This window comes from Leptodactylus fuscus, chromosome 2 (assembly GCF_031893055.1).
Source record: "Leptodactylus fuscus isolate aLepFus1 chromosome 2, aLepFus1.hap2, whole genome shotgun sequence".
Lineage (NCBI taxonomy): Eukaryota > Metazoa > Chordata > Amphibia > Anura > Leptodactylidae > Leptodactylus > Leptodactylus fuscus.
The window spans coordinates 254,066,311-254,085,425 of NC_134266.1; the positions used below are offsets into that span (position 1 = coordinate 254,066,311).

At 44.1% G+C, this 19,115-nt stretch overlaps 1 protein-coding gene across 3 annotated transcripts in view; it reads right to left on the reverse strand.

Annotated features, from left to right (window-relative positions):
* The window catches only part of LOC142195934 (protein mono-ADP-ribosyltransferase PARP4-like), an 825,676-nt gene that overhangs the window by 711,830 nt on the left and 94,731 nt on the right, over window positions 1–19,115 (reverse strand). The window contains exon 43 of one of the 3 annotated variants that reach the window (XM_075266049.1): window positions 16,640–18,828. The exons of the other annotated variants lie outside the window; for them this stretch is intronic. Within the exon in view, the coding sequence (XP_075122150.1) occupies window positions 18,639–18,828 (190 nt within the window). The 3' untranslated portion in view covers window positions 16,640–18,638. Of the gene's footprint in view, window positions 1–16,639; window positions 18,829–19,115 lie in introns of those variants that run through there. 3 annotated transcript variants of the gene reach the window in all.

Sequence of the window (19,115 nt, forward strand, 5' to 3'; positions counted from 1 at the left end):
GTGAGCAGAGGCAGTGGCATGAACGGCGGGCGACGTTTGTCCTGCCGTTGCTGCCTGCCACTGATTCCATTGCTTGGATTCCAAATGACGGTGCATTGAAGTGGTGGACAGGTTGCTCTTCTCAGGGCCCCTACTCGATTTCGAGAGGCAAATTGTGTAGACGACACTATATCTGTCCTCGGCGCATTCCTTGAAAAAACTCTACACCTTCAAGAAACGTGCCCTCGATGGGGGAGTTTTTCTGGGCTGGGTACAAAAGGGAACATCTTCGGACATTCCGGGTCTGGCCTGGCTTCGGCAAAGCAGCTGACCTCTGCCTCTGGACATGTCTCTGCCTCTAGCTACCCTTTTTGGTGCTGCACCTGCCTCAACATCCACACTACTTTCCCAGCTTGACATCTGCCTTGTCCAGGTGGGGTCGGTGTCCTCGTCGTCCACCACCTCCTCTTCCAACTCCTGTCTCGCCTCCTCCTCCTGCACAATGCGCATGTCAACTGGCTGCCCTGACAGCAACTGCGTCTCATCGTCGTCGATGAGGGTGGGTTGCTGGTCATCCGCCACCAAATCGACCGGAGATGGAATGGAGGAGACTCTAGTGTTTGAGCATCTGGACACAGATACTCGTCTGTTAGGTCCGTGGAATCGCGAAATGGAGGGGCAGGTTGCGGTACAGTCAAAGGAAGGGAGAACAGCTCTGGGGAGCAGGGACAGTTGGGGTTATTGTTCTGGGAAGATTGGGAATTTTGGGTGGAAGGAGGACAAGACTGTTGGGTAAGAGGAGGTAGAGGCTGCCTGGCTGGTGGACAATGTGCTTTAAGCGTTATCCGACAGCCATTGCAAGACCTGTTCCTGGTTCTCGGGCCTACTAATCTTTGTACCATTCAGCCTAGTTAATGTGGAACTTTTGTGCAAAGCGCAGAACTTAGGGCCTGCCTGATGTTAAGGAACACACGCTGGTACAAGGCTCAACTCACCCTAAGTGCCAAAAACACTGCTGGTGCAAGGCTCTACTCATGCCAAGGGCCTCAATCTCTGCTGGTAGCTCAGCTTAAGGTCCTGTAACTTTGTTTGGAAGGGCTCATGTTAAGGGCTAGAAAAGTGAATTTTGGAAGGTCTTACCACATCACACACACACACACACACACACACACACACACACACACACACTCAAAATGACAGTTAAGGGTGAGGGCTTTTGGAATTCCCATTGCCTATTCCATTTGTGGTTGTCATGGGGAACGTGATTTAAAGGGGTGGTTGTTACTGTTTGTTGAGCTTAAATTGGGGTTTGTGTCCATCCATTTGGGGAGTAAAGAAGGTTTCCAGGTATTTTCCCACTTTGATAGAGGTTTTTTTGAATGTGGAAAGTGTGTAGTTGTTAGGCAGTGATGTTGGGGTAATAGAGGGTCTTTGGTGTGTTAGATGCCCCCAGACATGCTTCCCCTGCTGTCCCAGTGTCATTCCAGAGGTGTTGGCATCATTTCCTGGGGTGTCATAGTGGACTTGGTGACCCTCCAGACACGGATTTGGGTTTCCCCCTTAACGAGTATCTGTTCCCCATAGACTATAATGGGGTTCGAAACCCGTTCGAACACACGAACATTGAGCGGCTGTTCGAATCGAATTTCGAACCTCGAACATTTTAGTGTTCGCTCATCTCTAATTTTAACCCCTTCCCGACATCCGCCGTAATAGTACGGCGCTGCTGGGAAGGTCTTACTAGTACAGTGGCTGCACGGTGCGCACACAGGTTCTGTGTGCGCACCATTTCCTGCGGGTGTCAGTCGTATCTTACGGCTGACAATGCCCTATAACACCCGCGGTCGGAACCGGGTCCGATCACAGGTGTTAACCCCTGAGATGCCTGGCGGTCAAACATAACCGCCGGCATCTCCGGGGTTTCGCTATATATTGGTGCCGATCGGAACCCTCCGCGCCGGTTTCAGAGGGTGCCGGTGTTGGTAGTGGGCAGATCACTGCTTCAATACCCCATGGGGACAGAAAAAAAAAAGTGACAAAAAAGTAAAAATAAAAAAGTTTAAATAAGTTTAAAATAAATTAGAAATAAATAAAGCCCCAAAAATCCCATTTTCCACATATAAAATGTTTTATTATGTAAAATAAAGAAAAATAGAAAAAAAATTACATATTTGGCATCGCCGCGTCCGTAATAACCTGAAAAACAAAATTAAAACATTATTTAACCCGAACGGCGAACTTCATAAAAAAAAGTAGAAAAACCGCACAAAATAATGATTATTCGCCACCTTTCCCTTACAAAATGTTCAATAAAAAGTAATCAAATGGTCAGATGAAAACCAAAATGGTACCAATAAAAAGTAGAGGTCATCCCGCAAAAAATAAGCCCTCAACCAGCTCTGTCTAGCGAAAAATAAAAATGTTATGCCTTTCAGAAGATGGCGATGCAAAAATAACAGATTTTTTCCCTAAATTGAATTTTATTCTGCACAAATAGCAATGCATTAAAAAATCATATAAATGAGGTATCGCCGTAACCGTACCGACGCGCAGAATAAAGGTAACATGTTACTTATGCTGTACTCTGCACTGGAATAAAAATAAATGCTAAAAAGCAATGCCAGAATTGATGTTTCCTTTTACACCCCACCCAGAAAGAGTTAATAAAATGTAGTCAATAAGTTACAGGGCCCAAAATGGTGGCATTGAAAAGTACATCTAATACCGCAAACACCAAGCCCTCATATGGCCACATTGCCAGAAAATAAAAATCTACCTTGTACAATGTGAAGACAAAAACCCCAAAAGTCGCCAAATCATTAGGACATAAGTGGCTGCGACTAGAAGGAAATGTATATGCTGTGCGAGCGTTTTCAGGGGACCCCCCATATTTAGAGCTTATGAGAGATAATACACCAGCGCTGACCCCCCAGAATGTCCCTCTTCCCCGTCCGCGTCATAGGAGCTGGTGGGAAAATAGAATGGGATTTGGTGTACCCAATTTACTCCGCACAGCTTACACATTCACTTCGGGGTTACTAATGCTACTACATCACTTGATAAATTCTTCGAGGGGTGCGGTTTTCAAAATGGGGTCACTTTCTAGAGGTTTCCACTGTTTTGACACCTCAATGGCTTTGTAAATGTGACATGGTTCCTGAAACTGATCACAGCCAGATCTGCCCTCTAAAAGCTCCTTGGCGCGCCTTCCCGTCTGCGTCTCGCTGTGCGTCCATATATTAGTTTACACCTCCATTGAAAATTTCACCTCCATTTTGTATTAATTCCTGTTAAGCACTTATAGGGTTAAAATACTAGGTATATGTTGTTTTGGCTTATTTAAGGGGTGCAGTTTTGAAAATGGGATGATTTAGGGGGGGGGGGGTTAATACAAGGGTTTTTCAAAACCCCTTCATAACTTGATTAGTCCCTTAAAAAATGGGTTTTAGAAATTCCTTGAAAATTTTGAATAATTGTTGTTTCACTTGTAAATCTTATAATGTCCGTAAAAAATAAGAGTGACTAAAGTTTGATGCCGACATAAAGCAGAGATCTGGGACATGAGATTTAGGATATAATTTTGGCGGTCTGACTATCTGTATGCAATGCACATCATTTCAAACTTTATAAAATGCATATTTTTCAAAATTTCCACCAAATTTCTTATTTTTTCATAATTAAACACAAAACATATCAACCAAAATTTACCACTAACATGAAGTACAATGTGTTATGAAAAAGCAATCTTAAAATCAGTTTGCTAAGTTAAAGTGTTCCAAAGTTATTGCCACATAAAGTGACATGTCAGTTTTGAAAAATCGAGCTTGGTCAGGAAGTCAAAAAGTGCCATCGGCGGAAAGGGGTTAATATATATAAAGATGATTAATTTTTGTACCAACTTTATTTAACACATTGTGTATCGTAACATACTAATGAATTAAGCCCTAACATGTGTGTAGTGCAGCCTCTTTCTGACTCACTATAAAAATGTGAGATGTTACATTTGTTTGATATGCCATGATTAAGAAACCATGAGTTCTGAAACGCGTTGGCATTTATTTTAATCTATTTCACTTTTTCACTTCTTTTTGCACGGATGTTTTTGTACTTTTATACTGTAATGAATAAAAGTTAAATTTTAAAGAGGAAACCTTCGGAAGTGTTGCTGATCTTCTATTTTCAACATGTGAATGAGTTTAGCTGAGACTGTGTTCACATTGCTGGGTTCCGTAGCCGTCTTTCATCTGTATCTGTAATAGAAATAAAAGGATTTTTGTACTCATTGTAAAATCCATTTCTCGACTTATTCACTGGGGGACACAGTGGGTATTAGCCCACCTCAGTGGAAATTAGGCGAGAAAGATATTTTTTCAGGGATTGGACGCTCTGATCCACTTTCACAAACCTGATTCACCCATTGAAGATAATGAGTCCATTAGAAAAACGGATACACAAGAAAGGCAAATTTGGCTGTAAAATACATATCTGAGATCAGCCCCTAAGAATAGTGCACTGGCTCACTTATGGAACTGAAATTTGCGGCAAAGCACTGATACATCTCTCCCACTCACTGGTGCTTTCAGCTGTGATGTCTGTGCTGCATCTGCTCCTGTGTGACAGATGATCTGAAATACATTGCACAGGATGTGTATGGCACAATGTGGTATTTGCTACAAGTCACATTACAGTCAGTGAATAAGTGAATGTCATGTACATACAAGCAGGTATATTAGAACAACCCACCTTCTGTTAGCAGACACTAGTCACATGGTACTGTATATTTTTCCTCAGTTTTCAGCTGTACATGAGAATGAGTAAGTTGTGGTCTGAATGCAGATCAATGCAAAGTTCCCTGTTGGGTGGAGACACTGCTGGAAATACAAGAGACCAAACAATTTGCTGACTCTTCTCAAGGGTACAGTCACCATTTACAGTGCAGATCATGTTGGAAATAAGTGACGCTATACCTGGTGCAGGGATACAAGATAGGACCCTTCTGCTTTACCTGTTTGCCCTAAACACTTGCACAGAAGTAATTTAATGCACTCAAAAAATTGCACTAGACATGAACACGTAATAATATCTCACCATGATCACAAATGCTTTACTGCACTGATCACACGAATATAGTGACCATGGACACCCGGCCGTATGGAAAATCCATATATAGTGCACTTTTTCTGCTGCAGATTTTTCCCCAAATTTGAATCCATTGCAAAACTGTTATGTGGATTTGCTGCGGATTTCTCAGGGAACATTTTTATCCTGCAACATATTGAAGAGATTTATTAAGATTGAAAGTCCAGGCGGACTCCCCCGGACAGAATCCAAATGCTAATATGAACCAAGGGTCACTCAGATTTTCTGCTGTATTGTACATTAGAAGGGCCAAGGCATCCCCATGGCAACATTTTTAGGGGTAAAACAACCTTGTGCCAAAATAAAGGAAATGTGGATTTGAAAATCTGCAGCAAGTTTATGTTTTTACTCATAAATTTTCTACAATTCCACCTTGTCTGAATGATGCCGGGTTCACATTTTCTGTGTGCTATATGGGACAGTGATTGACCATGTCTGTAAAGTGCTGCGGAATATAAATGATGCCATACAAGTAAGAATAATAAATAAATAATATATAAATATGCACATGTGCAGCAGAATTTCGGTTGTGGAGTCTGTACAGAAATTCTACAAAGTGTAAAATGTACTGGGGTATACACAAAGGGGTATTTAGGGAGTTAAAACTGTTCCCCTTACATTAATAACGCCAGTGGTCCTAAGTCTACCCCACTGATCATATTACATATAAGACCCTTATGATGGTTTCCATTTTCCTTAACCCACTCTCCTAATATTCAGTGCTTGAGAGGGATTCAGGTGAAATACTTATGAGATATCTGATCGCTATAGATAAGTGAAAAAGAAATCTCTTTATTTTCCTGAGAGACATAACGGAGCTGATCCGAGTATCTGAGGTGTTTATATGTCATGAACCAATAATAGAGCGAACGCCTTGGTCAAACACGGCAGCCATATTGTCACAGAGAAAGGATTCTTTCATGTTCAACTGAACTCCAGCCATTCACCTTTTTGATGAATATCCCGACATAATCAGTCACATCCCCTCTCCTCTCAGAAGAGTTCTCATGTTGTATTGGCTCTTCCCAGGCACCTTGTATACTGCAGGGTCTCACAGCTGTAGGTCACTTCACAGGTAGGTCACCACTATACGACTAGTAAACAGGAATGAAGAGATACAGTCCTATGAAAAAGTTTGGGCACCCCTATTAATCTTAATCATTTTTAGTTCTAAATATTTTGGTGTTTGCAACAGCCATTTCAGTTTGATATATCTAATAACTGATGGACACAGTAATATTTCAGGATTGAAATGAGGTTTATTGTACTAACAGAAAATGCGCAATATGCATTAAACCAAAATTTGACCGGTGCAAAAGTATGGGCACCTCAACAGAAAAGTGACAGTAATATTTAGTACATCCTCCTTTTGCAAAGATAACAGCCTCTAGTCGCTTCCTGTAGCTTTTAATCAGTTCCTGGATCCTGGATGAAGGGATTTTGGACCATTCCTCTTTACAAAACAATACAAGTTCAGTTAAGTTTGATGGTCGCCGAACATGGACAGCCCGCTCTCAAATGATCTGAAAACAAAGATTGTTCAACATAGTTGTTCAGGGGAAGGATACAAAACGTTGTCTCAGAGATTTAACCTGTCAGTTTCCACTGTGAGGAACATAGTAAGAAAATGGAAGACCACAGGGACAGTTCTTGTTAAGCCCAGAAGTGGCAGGCCAAGAAAAATATCAGAAAGGCAGAGAAGAAGAATGGTGAGAACAGTCAAGAACAATCCACAGACACCTCCAAAGAGCTGCAGCATCATCTTGCTGCAGATGGTGTCACTGTGCATCAGTCAGCAATACAGCGCACTTTGCACAAGGAGAAGCTGTGTGGGAGAGTGATGAGAAAGAAGCCGTTTCTGCACGTACGCCACAAATAGAGTTGCCTGAGGTATGCAAAAGCACATTTGGACAAGCCAGCTTCATTTTGGAAACAAAAATTGAGTTGTTTGGTTATAAAAAAAGGCGTTATGCATGGCGTCCAAAAAGAAACAGCATTCCAAGAAAAACACTTGCTACCCACTGTAAAATTTGGTGGAGGTTCCATCATGCTTTGGGGCTGTGTGGCCAATGCCGGCACCGGGAATCTTGTTAAAGTTGAGGGTCGCATGGATTCCACTCAGTATCAGCAGATTCTTGAGAATAATGTTCAAGAATCAGTGACGAAGTTGAAGTTATGCCAGGGATAGATATTTCAGCAAGACAATGATCCAAAACACCGCTCCAAATCCTCAGGCATTCATGCAGAGGAACAATTACAATGTTCTGGAATGGCCATCCCAGTCCCCAGACCTGAAGCGGGCTGTCCATGCTCGGCGACCATCTAACTTAACTGAACTTGAATTGTTTGTCCAAAATACCTTTATCCAGGATCCAGGAACTGATTAAAAGCTACAGGAAGCGACTAGAGGCTGTTATCTTTGCAAAAGGAGGATCTACTAAATATTAATGTCACTTTTCTGTTGAGGTGCCCATACTTTTGCACCGGTCAAATTTTGGTTTAATGCATATTGCGCATTTTCTGTTAGTACAATAAACCTCATTTCAATCCTGAAATATTACTGTGTCCATCAGTTATTAGATATATCAAACTGAAATGGCTGTTGCAAATACCAAAATATTTAGAACTAAAAATGATTAAGATTAATAGGGGTGCCCAAACTTTTTCATACGACTGTATACATGGGAGTAATATATCTATCCTGAGTGATGGACATCACCATATAGGCCATGATGTACCACAGAAACCTGGTCTATGTAATAATCTGTACACACCAGTACACAATAGTATACAGCCCTCCCTGGTATATACAGAGGTATCACAGGCATATAGCATATATCTGATAATACAGGGGTCTGGTCTATATAATAATCTGTACACACCAGTATACAGCCCTCCCTGGTATATACAGAGGTATTACTGGTATATAGCATATATCTGATAATACAGGGGTCTGGTCTATATAATAATCAGTATATACCAGTATACAGCCCTCCCTGGTATATACAGAGGTATTACAGGTATACAGTATATATCTGATAATACAGGGGTCTGGTCTATATACAGTCCTATGAAAAAGTTTGGGCACCCCTATTAATCTTAATCATTTTTTGTTCTAAATATTTTGGTGTTTGCAACAGCCATTTCAGTTTGATATATCTAATAACTGATGGACACAGTAATATTTCAGGATTGAAATGAGGTTTATTGTACTAACAGAAAATGTGCAATATGCATTAAACCAAAATTTGACCGGTGCAAAAGTATGGGCACCCTTATCATTTTATTGATTTGAATTCCCCTAACTACTTTTTACTGACTTACTGAAGCACAAAATTGGTTTTGTAACCTCAGTGAGCTTTGAACTTCATAGCCAGATGTATCCAATCATAAGAAAAGGTATTTAAGGTGGCCAATTGCAAGTTGATCTCCTATTTGAATCTCCTCTGAAGAGTGGCATCATGGGCTACTCAAAACAACTCTCAAATGATCTGAAAACAAAGATTGTTCAACATAGTTGTTCAGGGGAAGGATACAAAAAGTTGTCTCAGAGATTTAACCTGTCAGTTTCCACTGTGAGGAACATAGTAAGGAAATGGAAGACCACAGGGACAGTTCTTGTTAAGCCCAGAAGTGGCAGGCCAAGAAAAATATCAGAAAGGCAGAGAAGAAGAATGGTGAGAACAGTCAAGGACAATCCACAGACCACCTCCAAAGAGCTGCAGCATCATCTTGCTGCAGATGGTGTCACTGTGCATCGGTCAACTATACAGCGCACTTTGCACAAATAGAAGCTGTATGGGAGAGTGATGAGAAAGAAGCCGTTTCTGCACGTACGCCACAAATAGAGTTGCCTGAGGTATGAAAAAGCACATTTGGACAAGGCAGCTTCATTTTGGAAACAAAAATTGAGTTGTTTGGTTATAAAAAAAGGCGTTATGCATGGCGTCCAAAAAGAAACAGCATTCCAAGAAAAACACATGCTACCCACTGTAAAATTTGGTGGAGGTTCCATCATGCTTTGGGGCTGTGTGGCCAATGCCGGCATCGGGAATCTTGTTAAAGTTGAGAGTCGCATGGATTCCACTCAGTATCAGCAGATTCTTGAGAATAATGTTCAAGAATCAGTGACGAAGTTGAAGTTACGCCGGGGATGGATATTTCAGCAAGACAATGATCCAAAACACCGCTCCAAATCCTCAGGCATTCATGCAGAGGAACAATTACAATGTTCTGGAATGGCCATCCCAGTCCCCAGACCTGAATATCATTGAACATCTGTGGGATGATTTGAAGCGGGCTGTCCATGCTCGGCGACCATCTAACTTAACTGAACTTGAATTGTTTGTCCAAAATACCTTTATCCAGGATCCAGGAACTGATTAAAAGCTACAGGAAGCCACTAGAGGCTGTTATCTTTGCAAAAGGAGGATCTACTAAATATTAATGTCACTTTTCTGTTGAGGTGCCCATACTTTTGCACCGGTCAAATTTTGGTTTAATGCATATTGCACATTTTCTGTTAGTACAATAAACCTCATTTCAATCCTGAAATATTACTGTGTCCATCAGTTATTAGATATATCAAACTGAAATGGCTGTTATAAACACCAAAATATTTAGAACTAAAAATGATTAAGATTAATAGGGGTGCCCAAACTTTTTCATAGGACTGTAATAGTCAGTATATACCAGTATACAGCCCTCCCTGGTATATACAGAGGTATCACTGGTATATAGCATATATCTGATAATACAGGGGTCTGGTCTATATAATAGTCAGTATATACCAGTATACAGCCCTCCCTGGTATATACAGAGGTATTACAGGTATACAGTATATATCTGATATTACAGGGGTCTGGTCTATATAATAGTCAGTATATACCAGTATACAGTAGTATACAGCCCTCCCTGGTATATACAGAGGTATCACAGGTATACAGTATATAATATACTGTGATATATAAGATATTAGGAGAGAAGTTCCTCAGTCACAGAGACACAGGACAATCCATTCTAGGACTGGTGTCTGACTAGAAATACAGATTTCCCGGATACTAGAAAAGACCTGACAACAAACATACATTCCTAGTTACATACAGACCAAGTGTAATACATTAGGAAAGAGTTGGAGAAATTCTGTGGTAAAAATCTCCAGAATATTCTCCTCTACCTGAGAACTCATCCGTATGTGACACCGCCTGAAACATCCTGAGGAGAAACCGCGCCTGGGAGGAGCTACAGCTGAGGGGAAGCCCCGCACCAATCAGGATTGGCTGCGACGATGCCCCGCCCTAATCAGGATTGGCTGAGAAGAAGCCCCGCCTCAATCAGGACAGGTCTGCAGATGATAGATTCCTACAGACTGTTCTCTAGTGACTGCTCTATAGAGAGAGGGGGTGATGGGGCTACAGGATGTGTCCATACAAGTGACATACAAGGAGCTGTGTGTGCACAATATGTTCTGTGTGTGATGTGTATGCAGCTCCTGTGCATGTGTATGCCATGTCTTCTGTGTCATGTGTATGCAGTTCGTCTATGTGTGCACAATATGTTCTGTGTGTGATGTGTATGCAGCTCCTGTGCATGTGTATGCAGTTCGTCTGTGTGTTCATGTTTACAAAATACAGCACCATGCAAAAGTTTTAGGCATACCTAGAAAAATTGCTGCTAACAGGAGAGTTAGATATAAGGGGTACAGAGGAAGCAGTCACTAATTGGCCATAGAGCTAAAGGGGGCCCAAAAAGTCACGCTGCCACATAAAATATGCCGTACCTCCCAACTTTTGGAGAGTAGAAACAGGGACAAAATGTGCAGCGCGCTGTGGCAAATTTGACTCCGCCCATTCTCATTCATTTTTCAGGTGTCCTCACACAGTATAATCCTACAGTCACCCGTAAATTATATGTCCCCCCTCGATCTCTCCCCAAGTTTCATATAACCCCTTCATCTGCCCCCAGTTTCATGCGACCCCCCTCCATCTCTGCACCCAGTTTCATGTCATCCTTCCATCTGCCCCAGTTTCATGTCCCCCCTCCATCTCTGCTGCCAATTTCATGCCCCCCCCATCTCTGCCCACAGTTTCATGTCCCTCCATCTCTGCCCATAGTTTCATGCCATTCTCCCCCCCTTCATCTGCCCCAATGTCATGCCGTCCCCGCCCCCCCCCCCCTTCATCTGCCTCCAGTTTCATGGGCCCCTTTCATTATGTTCCACCTTAATGTTTAACACAAAAAAAACCCCACTTATACTCACCTTCCCTCGCTCCTCCACCGCTCTCTCCGCAGTCTCACTCACTCACTCACATTGTTGTAGGCTCGATGTGACGTCATCACATCATGCCTACACATGCAGGAGCCGGAGCGCAACGTTAAAGCAGGAGCTGAGCTGTGATAGCTCCTGCTTTAATTGTCTACGTATTCAACCCAGAGGCATGCTCAGCCCAGCGGCAACGAAACTATTACACCGGAGGAAGGGCGTAGTCTGACGCCTGAAACGCGTTGTGTGAGTTTGATCTCAATAAAGCCGTTATTATTCAACCAAACAAGGGGAGCGCAGTTCCTAAAAACCAGATGATTCATCAAATCTGAGTTGTTGGTCCTTTTTACCCCAATACCTCTGTACAACGTGATTCTTCCTGTGATTGTCAGGACAATTCTTTGCCAGACAGACAATTCTTAGAAATGTTCTTCAGCCTCAATCTATGAACATGTACACACCCGGGGAATGGGTTTTTACCCCTACAAAATATGAATAACACATATGATAAAAATATTACAGCCCTCAAAACCGCACATACAAAAAAAAACTAAAATGTGTCTGGTCTTGAACCAGAAATTGGCCCAGTACTGAAGTGGTTAATAGCCCCCTGCATATTACTACTGCCACCCAAGTGCTGGTGTGAGTACTGCAACTCAGACCGATTCACTTGAGAGCAACAATAATATGAAGAGAAAATGTGTAAGGGTCTTCACGTACACTATATGCCGGCGTCTGTGCATCTGTGCTGGCGTCTACACTCCCCGACATCCGCCTCTCTATTACAGCAGATGCCGGGTTTGTATTCACATATGCAAAGCCAAGCGGCGAGATGCCGCTGGCCCTGCGTGCACGCTCATAGACCATTCTAGCCTTCACAATGCAAATACAGACCCGACATCCGCTGTAATAGAGAGAGGCGGATGTCAGGTCTGTATTCGCATTGTGAAGGCTAGACTGGTCTATGAGCGCGCACGCAGGGCCAGCGGGATCTCGCCGCTTGGCTTTGCATATGTGACCCCGCCCACCAATGACGCAACAAAGCCGGAAGACAGAAGATTTTATAGCAACGAAGACTGGTGAGTATGCGACGTGGGACAACCCCTTTAATCCTGGGGGTGGCACGGCTGAATTGGCACTAAGGGGCACAAAAAAGAGATATTTGCTTGTGGGCTGAAGCAAAAGAATGGGGCATAAACTTAAAATGTAGGGGCCCCAATCTATCTCTAACTCAAGAGAGCATAGACACACAGGTTCTATTATGCGGTTACAAGTAGAAGAGTGGCTCAGCAAGTGACAGTTGGGGTTCATTGTGTACACTCTATGCCACCAAAAAGGCTAACTGCGGGCCGTACTTGTACACCCTCACCAAACTCACCCAAACCTCAGCTGGGGGAAGCCTCCACTCACCCCAACTTCTACACCCAATATGTGTAAGGCGCAGATGGATTGGAGAGGACAGGGCTGTGGTTGGCCAGGTACTCACGCAACATGCGCTTATACTTTTCCCTCCTGGTGACACTAGGCCCCTCAGTGTCGGTAGTTTGGCCAGGGGGGTCCATTAATGTGTCCCGCACCTTGGAGAGTTTTCCCCTGGTGGTTGTGGACCGGATGGCAGGTGTTAGCCTCTTTGAGGAAATCTTCTCTCCCGCCAGCGAGGGTTTACGGAAACATTTCCATCATATCGGCACCAGTTGCTGGTGGCAATCATTTATGTGATTTTTTCCTCTACCCTACCAGAACGAAAGACGAGATGTTTTTTTTTTAACTGGGGTCGAGGATTGCAAAAATCCAGTATTGTTTGCTCTTCATGTTAACTATGCCTTTGTCTCTGGAAAAGCAGCCCAACATAAAGTCAGCCATGTGTGCCACAGTGTTACTTGGCATGACTTCGCTGCCCCCACCGGAAGGGTCACTCTCCATTTCCTCCACTTTCCACTCCCCTTCACACCATCCACACTGAAGCAATGGGATGCACTGAACTTCCCCGCTAGCCTTGAGTGGGACAGTAACATCAAATGCTACTTCATCCCCTCGTCTTCCTCCATCAGCCAATGGTGAGAAGATGACAGGAGTGTGCTCTGAATGTTTTCAGGCTAGCAGCGGCTACTTTTCACTTACGAAAATGGCCGCACTTTCACCAGTATATCAGGCACAATGGTGTAGGTTTTAAAGAACCTTTGCACCAACAACTTGAAAACGTGGGCCATGTGTGGACCGTGTTTGAGTCTGGCAAGCTCCAGATCTGCTACCAGGTTCCGGCTATTATCACACATGAAAACATGCCTGGGCCCAGGTGCAGCGGCGAAAACCACATTGTCGTCTCATCGAGGACGCCAACATCTCCAGGGCCAACAGTTTTGCGATGAGGCCATTGAAGGCTTGGGCATGTGGGTGGATTGCGCTGTACTTCTGCCTGCAATGAAACGCTTGCGAGATGGGGAGTGGCTGGGAAGAGGCGCATGATGGTGCAGGCAAAAGGAGCAGAGGCAGGAAAAGGGGCGGATGAGGGTAAAGTCCCCAAGGTGTCAGAGACAGATGTGTAGGTGTCCAGGCTGGTGGTCTGGACTGCAGCACCAGCACTGGAAACAGTGGAAGAGGCAGTGTCGGCAACGCCGGGTGATGATTGTCCTGCGTTTGCTGTCTCCCACTGAGCCCAGTGCTTGCATTCCAAATGACGCGCATGTCAGAGGTGGTAAGGTTGCTCTTTTCAGAGCCCCTACTCAGTTTAGACTTGCAAAGTGTGCAAACCGCACTAAATTTGTTCTCCGCATATATATTGAAAAATCTCCACACCATCGAGCCTTGAACGTGGCCTCGATGGGGGAGTTTTTCTCGGGTGGCTAGAAGAGGGAACATCTTGGGCCTTGCTGGCTTTGGCTTGGCTTCTGTGAAGCAGCTGCCTCTGGACATGCCTCGGCCTCTAGCCACCTTCTTTGGTGCTGCGCTTGCCTCCTGATCTACACTGCTTTCACTGTAGACATCACCCCTGTCCAGGTCAGGTCGGTGGCCTCGTCGTCCACCATCTGCTCTTCCAATTGCTCACTCTGCTCATCCTCCTGCACGCCGCACATGACAACAGACTGCCCTGATAGCAACTGTGTCTCTTCATCGTCACTGAGGACGGGTTGCTAGTCCACAACAACATAATCACCAGGAGATGGCGGATGCTCCAGTGTTTGGGCATCAGGACACACAAAGTCATCTGGTAGCTCCTGGGATTCGTGAACTGGTTGGACAAAGTGAGGGACAGTTAAAGGACCTGAAAACATCTCCTGGGAGGGGGGAAATGCTGGGAAGATTGGGCATGTTGGGAGGAAGGAGGACCAGACTCTTGGCAAGGAAGAGGACTTGAGGTAGTGGCTGACTGGCTGGTGGATAAGGAGCTGTAAGCATTATCTGCTAGCCATTGTAACACCTGTTCCTGGTGCTCATCATCATTGTAACCTGCACCCTGCTTAATGTTGCCATCAAGCCAGGGATTGTGGATGAGCACAATGCTGGCTGCCCCTCACCAGTAGTTTCTTGCCCCCCCATGTCTGCCCCCAGTTTCGTGTCCCCCCATTTCTGGCCCAAGTTTCTTGTTCCCCCCATCTCTGCCCCCAGTGTCTTGTCCCCCCCTTCATCTGCCCCCAGTTTCTTGTCCCCTCCTTCATCTGCCCCCAGTTTATTGTCCTACCACCTCTGCCCCCAGCTTCTTGTCCCCCCATTTCTGCCCCCAGCTTTATGTCCCCCCCCCTCACATCGGCCCCAGTGTAGGTGGACTCATCTTGCCACGCTCCCCTGTTGCTCTCTCCGCTCGCTTGCTGCACATCGGTGTCGGGCGGCTGACTGCGTGTGGCATATAGGAGGCAGAGCGAGGGCCGGCGTCAGGTTGCTATGACAGCCAGAGCCTCATGCTGCCTCCCTGGCCTGTCAGGCGTGCGGTTGTATTGCAGCCTAGGCAGGTAGACTGCAATACAGGCGCCGGTATTATACAGTGCATTGCTGAATACCGGCGCCTGTATTGCAGTGTACCTGCCATACGCAGCCAGCCGCCCGACACCTATGTGCAGTGAGCGAGCGGAGAGAGCATCGGGGGAGCGTGGCAAGGTGAGTACAACTACACTGGGGCCAATGAAGGGTGGGGGGACATGAAGCTGGGATATGTGGTTGATCCCTGGGGACCCCGACGTAGGGACACGGTCCCCCCCGGGACACTCCCTCCCCAACCCCCTGTACCCGCTGCACTTATCTGTGGTGTGTCGGCTGCAGCAGCCTCCTCTGTCCGCGAGCTCTGTAAGTGGGCTGGGACAGCTGCGGCGCCTGGACCATGTGGGCTTCCGCCATCTTCCTCAGTGTTTCCCTGCTGAATTGGCACGCCCACCTTCAGCCCCCAACCTATGGTGCTTGCAGCCCTGGCTCCAGAGCCCGCCCACAGCCTGCCATGCACCAATAGGAGGTGCGTGCATAGACCAGCGCTGGCGGAATGCCAGCTGCTACAGCCACATTTAAAGTAGCCTACTACCTTTTCCTGGCAAATATGTGTGTGTGTGCGAAATTTCCCCAAAATCCATTCAGCCGTTTGGCTATGATTGAGGAACAAACATCCAAACACACAAACCCACAAACATCCAAACGCACAAACTTTCACCTTTATAATATTAATAGGATTTCAGAAGTCAGGGCTGCACTTCCAGCGGCATTGGTATAGTCTTAAAAGATCAGAAAAAAAATTGTAAACATACACAGTACAGAGCAAACGTATGGACACACCTTCTCATTCAAAGAGTTTTCTGTATTTTCATGACTATGAAAATTGCAGATTCACACTGAAGGCATCAAAGCTATGAATTACCACATGTGGAATTATATACTAAACAAAAAAGTGTGAAACTGAAAATCTGTCTTATATTCTAGGTTCTTCAAAGTAGCCAGCTTTTGCTTTGATTCCTGCTTTGCACACTCTTGGAATTCTCTTGATGAGCTCCATGACGTAGTCACCAGAAATGGTCTTCCAACAGTCGTGAAGGAGTTCCCAGAGATGCTTAGCACTTGTTAGCCCTTTTGCCTTCTCTCTGTGGTCCAGCTCACTCCAAACCATCTCGATTGGGTTCAGGTCTGGTGACTGTGGAGGCCAGGTCATCTGGTGTAACACCCCATCACTCTCCTTCTTGGTCAAATCCCTCTTGGTCATAAACAATTGACATTGAAAAATCTATTAATTTGTTCCAGCAATACAAAATAATGAAAATAATGTAGAAGAAGAAACTCAGCAAGTCCCATAGGAGCTTTTATTCAGCACATTGTATACAATCATGCCATCTCTATGTCAGTGATAGATCTCTTTGCAAAGCCAACAAACAACTCAATCTCAACACTACACAGCGGAATAGAAAATGTCAGAAAAATAGAATTAATGTTTCTTTTTTATCCTTCTAGAGACAGAGAAATAATAGGAAGAAGTGATATAGTATAGGTCACACATCACACAATAAAACATCAGAAAATATTTGCAGATATGCAAATATTGCAATATGAGCAGACCATTAGTAGAACTAGCTACATCTAGTAAAGTTTGCCAAAAATCCGATGTCTGTGGTGGTCATACACATAAGATTATCAGGAGATGTTACTAAAATAATCTGGATATGCCAATGATCTGCAGGTAAAAATTTCAAGTGTATGGCCAGCTTTAGAAAAGAGAAGTATTACATAAAGACAATGAAGGAAATTAAAGAAGACCTTTCACCTCCTGGGGCACATGCGGTTTTATATACCACTAGAAAGCCGACAGTCGGCTTTCCCGTTCTGTTCCCCGGGTGAAGAGCTATCAGTGTCGGTACTGTAGCTCTTCTCCGTCAGAAGGGCGTTCCTGACAATCAATTCCTCACAGCAGTGCCTATAGTGCTGTACTGTGAGAGCGGTGAGGAACGCCTCCCTTCCAGTACTCGTCTATGGACAGTCAATTCAGCGCACTGTCAGCTTTCTAGCGGTATATAAAACCGCATGTGCCCCAGGAGGTGAAAGGTCCTCTTTAATGGATGAGATATCCTTACATATTACCTATCTATATATAGGGGAATCAAAAACTGCAATGAGGTTATTTTATACTGCGGTATTATATTCGGTTATGGTAGTAACATTGTCTTTAGATCATTGTCTGACCTTGTATCTCCTTTTTATTGCATGTTTTAATGTTACCTGTATTCTACATGGTGTTGCTGTTGCATAGTATGGTCATATTGTATTGCACTTTATGTTTTATAGGTTTCTGACAAGATATGTCATCAGTATGTGACCTATTGGGATTTGACACCTGGACCCCGAACAGATCATCTGTTTTAGCAGCTGGAAGTTGTCAGTAGATGGAAACACGCGCAGCGCTGCAGTTCATATTCGAATACCTCCCCTGCCTAGTTTTTGTTGTAATTAAAACGCCACCTGCACCAGGGATGGGACGGGATTCGAATGTTTACCACGTGGTATTCGATCGAGTAAACTAATAATTATGAAAAGGGAGGTATTCTATCAAATACTACGCGCTCATCTCTACTCTTAAACTCTTTGAAAAGGCTTTTTAACCACTTCAGTACTGGGCCAATTTGTGGTCCAGGACCAGACACATTTTAGGTTTATTTTGTATGTGCAGTTTAGAGGGCTGTGACATTTTTATCTTAGGCTGCATGCACACGGAGTTACGCCGGGGTTGTAAAAATACTCATTCACAGCTGTACACGCGAGTGCAGCAGACGGCTCCAGAACACTTCCCATTCACTTCCATGGGAGCGCTCGTAACGCCGACAGTCCAGGCTGCAAAACTCAGGACAGGTCCTATTCCTGTCCGGTTATGTGGCCGTGCTTCTGCGGATCCCATTTATTGAATGAATGGGGCGATGGAAACACAATACATTATATTGTCATATGTGACATGGACTATGTATATCTTGAACATTTATTTTTAGGTGTTTTGGGCCCCAGCTTTGCCTAGGTCAACATTTTATTACACTGTGAGGTATAAATACATGAAGGTTCACATTAGTGTAAAATGCCATTGTGCCAGGTGTATACTTTTAAAAATGAAATAGATATGGTAAGTATAATATATAATATACTTGTTTCATAATTTATAATTTGGGAAGTTTTTATGTAAGTCAGAAGTGTGAATTTCTTCCAGGAGTGAAAGGGTTGGGTCAGACAATGACCTAAAAGGGAGTTACTCATATCATCCATAGGGGGAGCTGTAGGGACAGTTTTGTCTAATTGTAAGACAATATGATTATGACAGAAATAAACTTTGGAAAACTGAGTAAAGATCAGAAGTTGTAGGTATTGGATCCAGGCCCAATAACTGGCGTGTTGCTTGATCCCAGTCTTTTCCCAAACCAAGACGCATACAGATGCCCGGGTACTGTCGGTCAGATTTTACAGCCCATTCAATGGCTTTTTCAATGCTTGGATACTCCAAACTGATTAAAGAAACAGATACAAGTTAGATAGAAATACAGGACAAATAACTAATATCTCTTGTATTGTGTAATCAGGAAAAATGAAGTTACAAGAGGCCAGGGGTCCGCTCACTTAAATCAGTTTCAGGCCTCCTACACATGTGCATTGTGTAGAGCATGTGCAGTGAAGCAAGGTATAAACCACCTTGGGATTACTATGTTTAATGCACATGTGCCGGTAAAAATGCTTGTAGAAAGCAAATATATGAATCTTATATGCAGGAATATCTCTGGCAGTATTTCAAGCG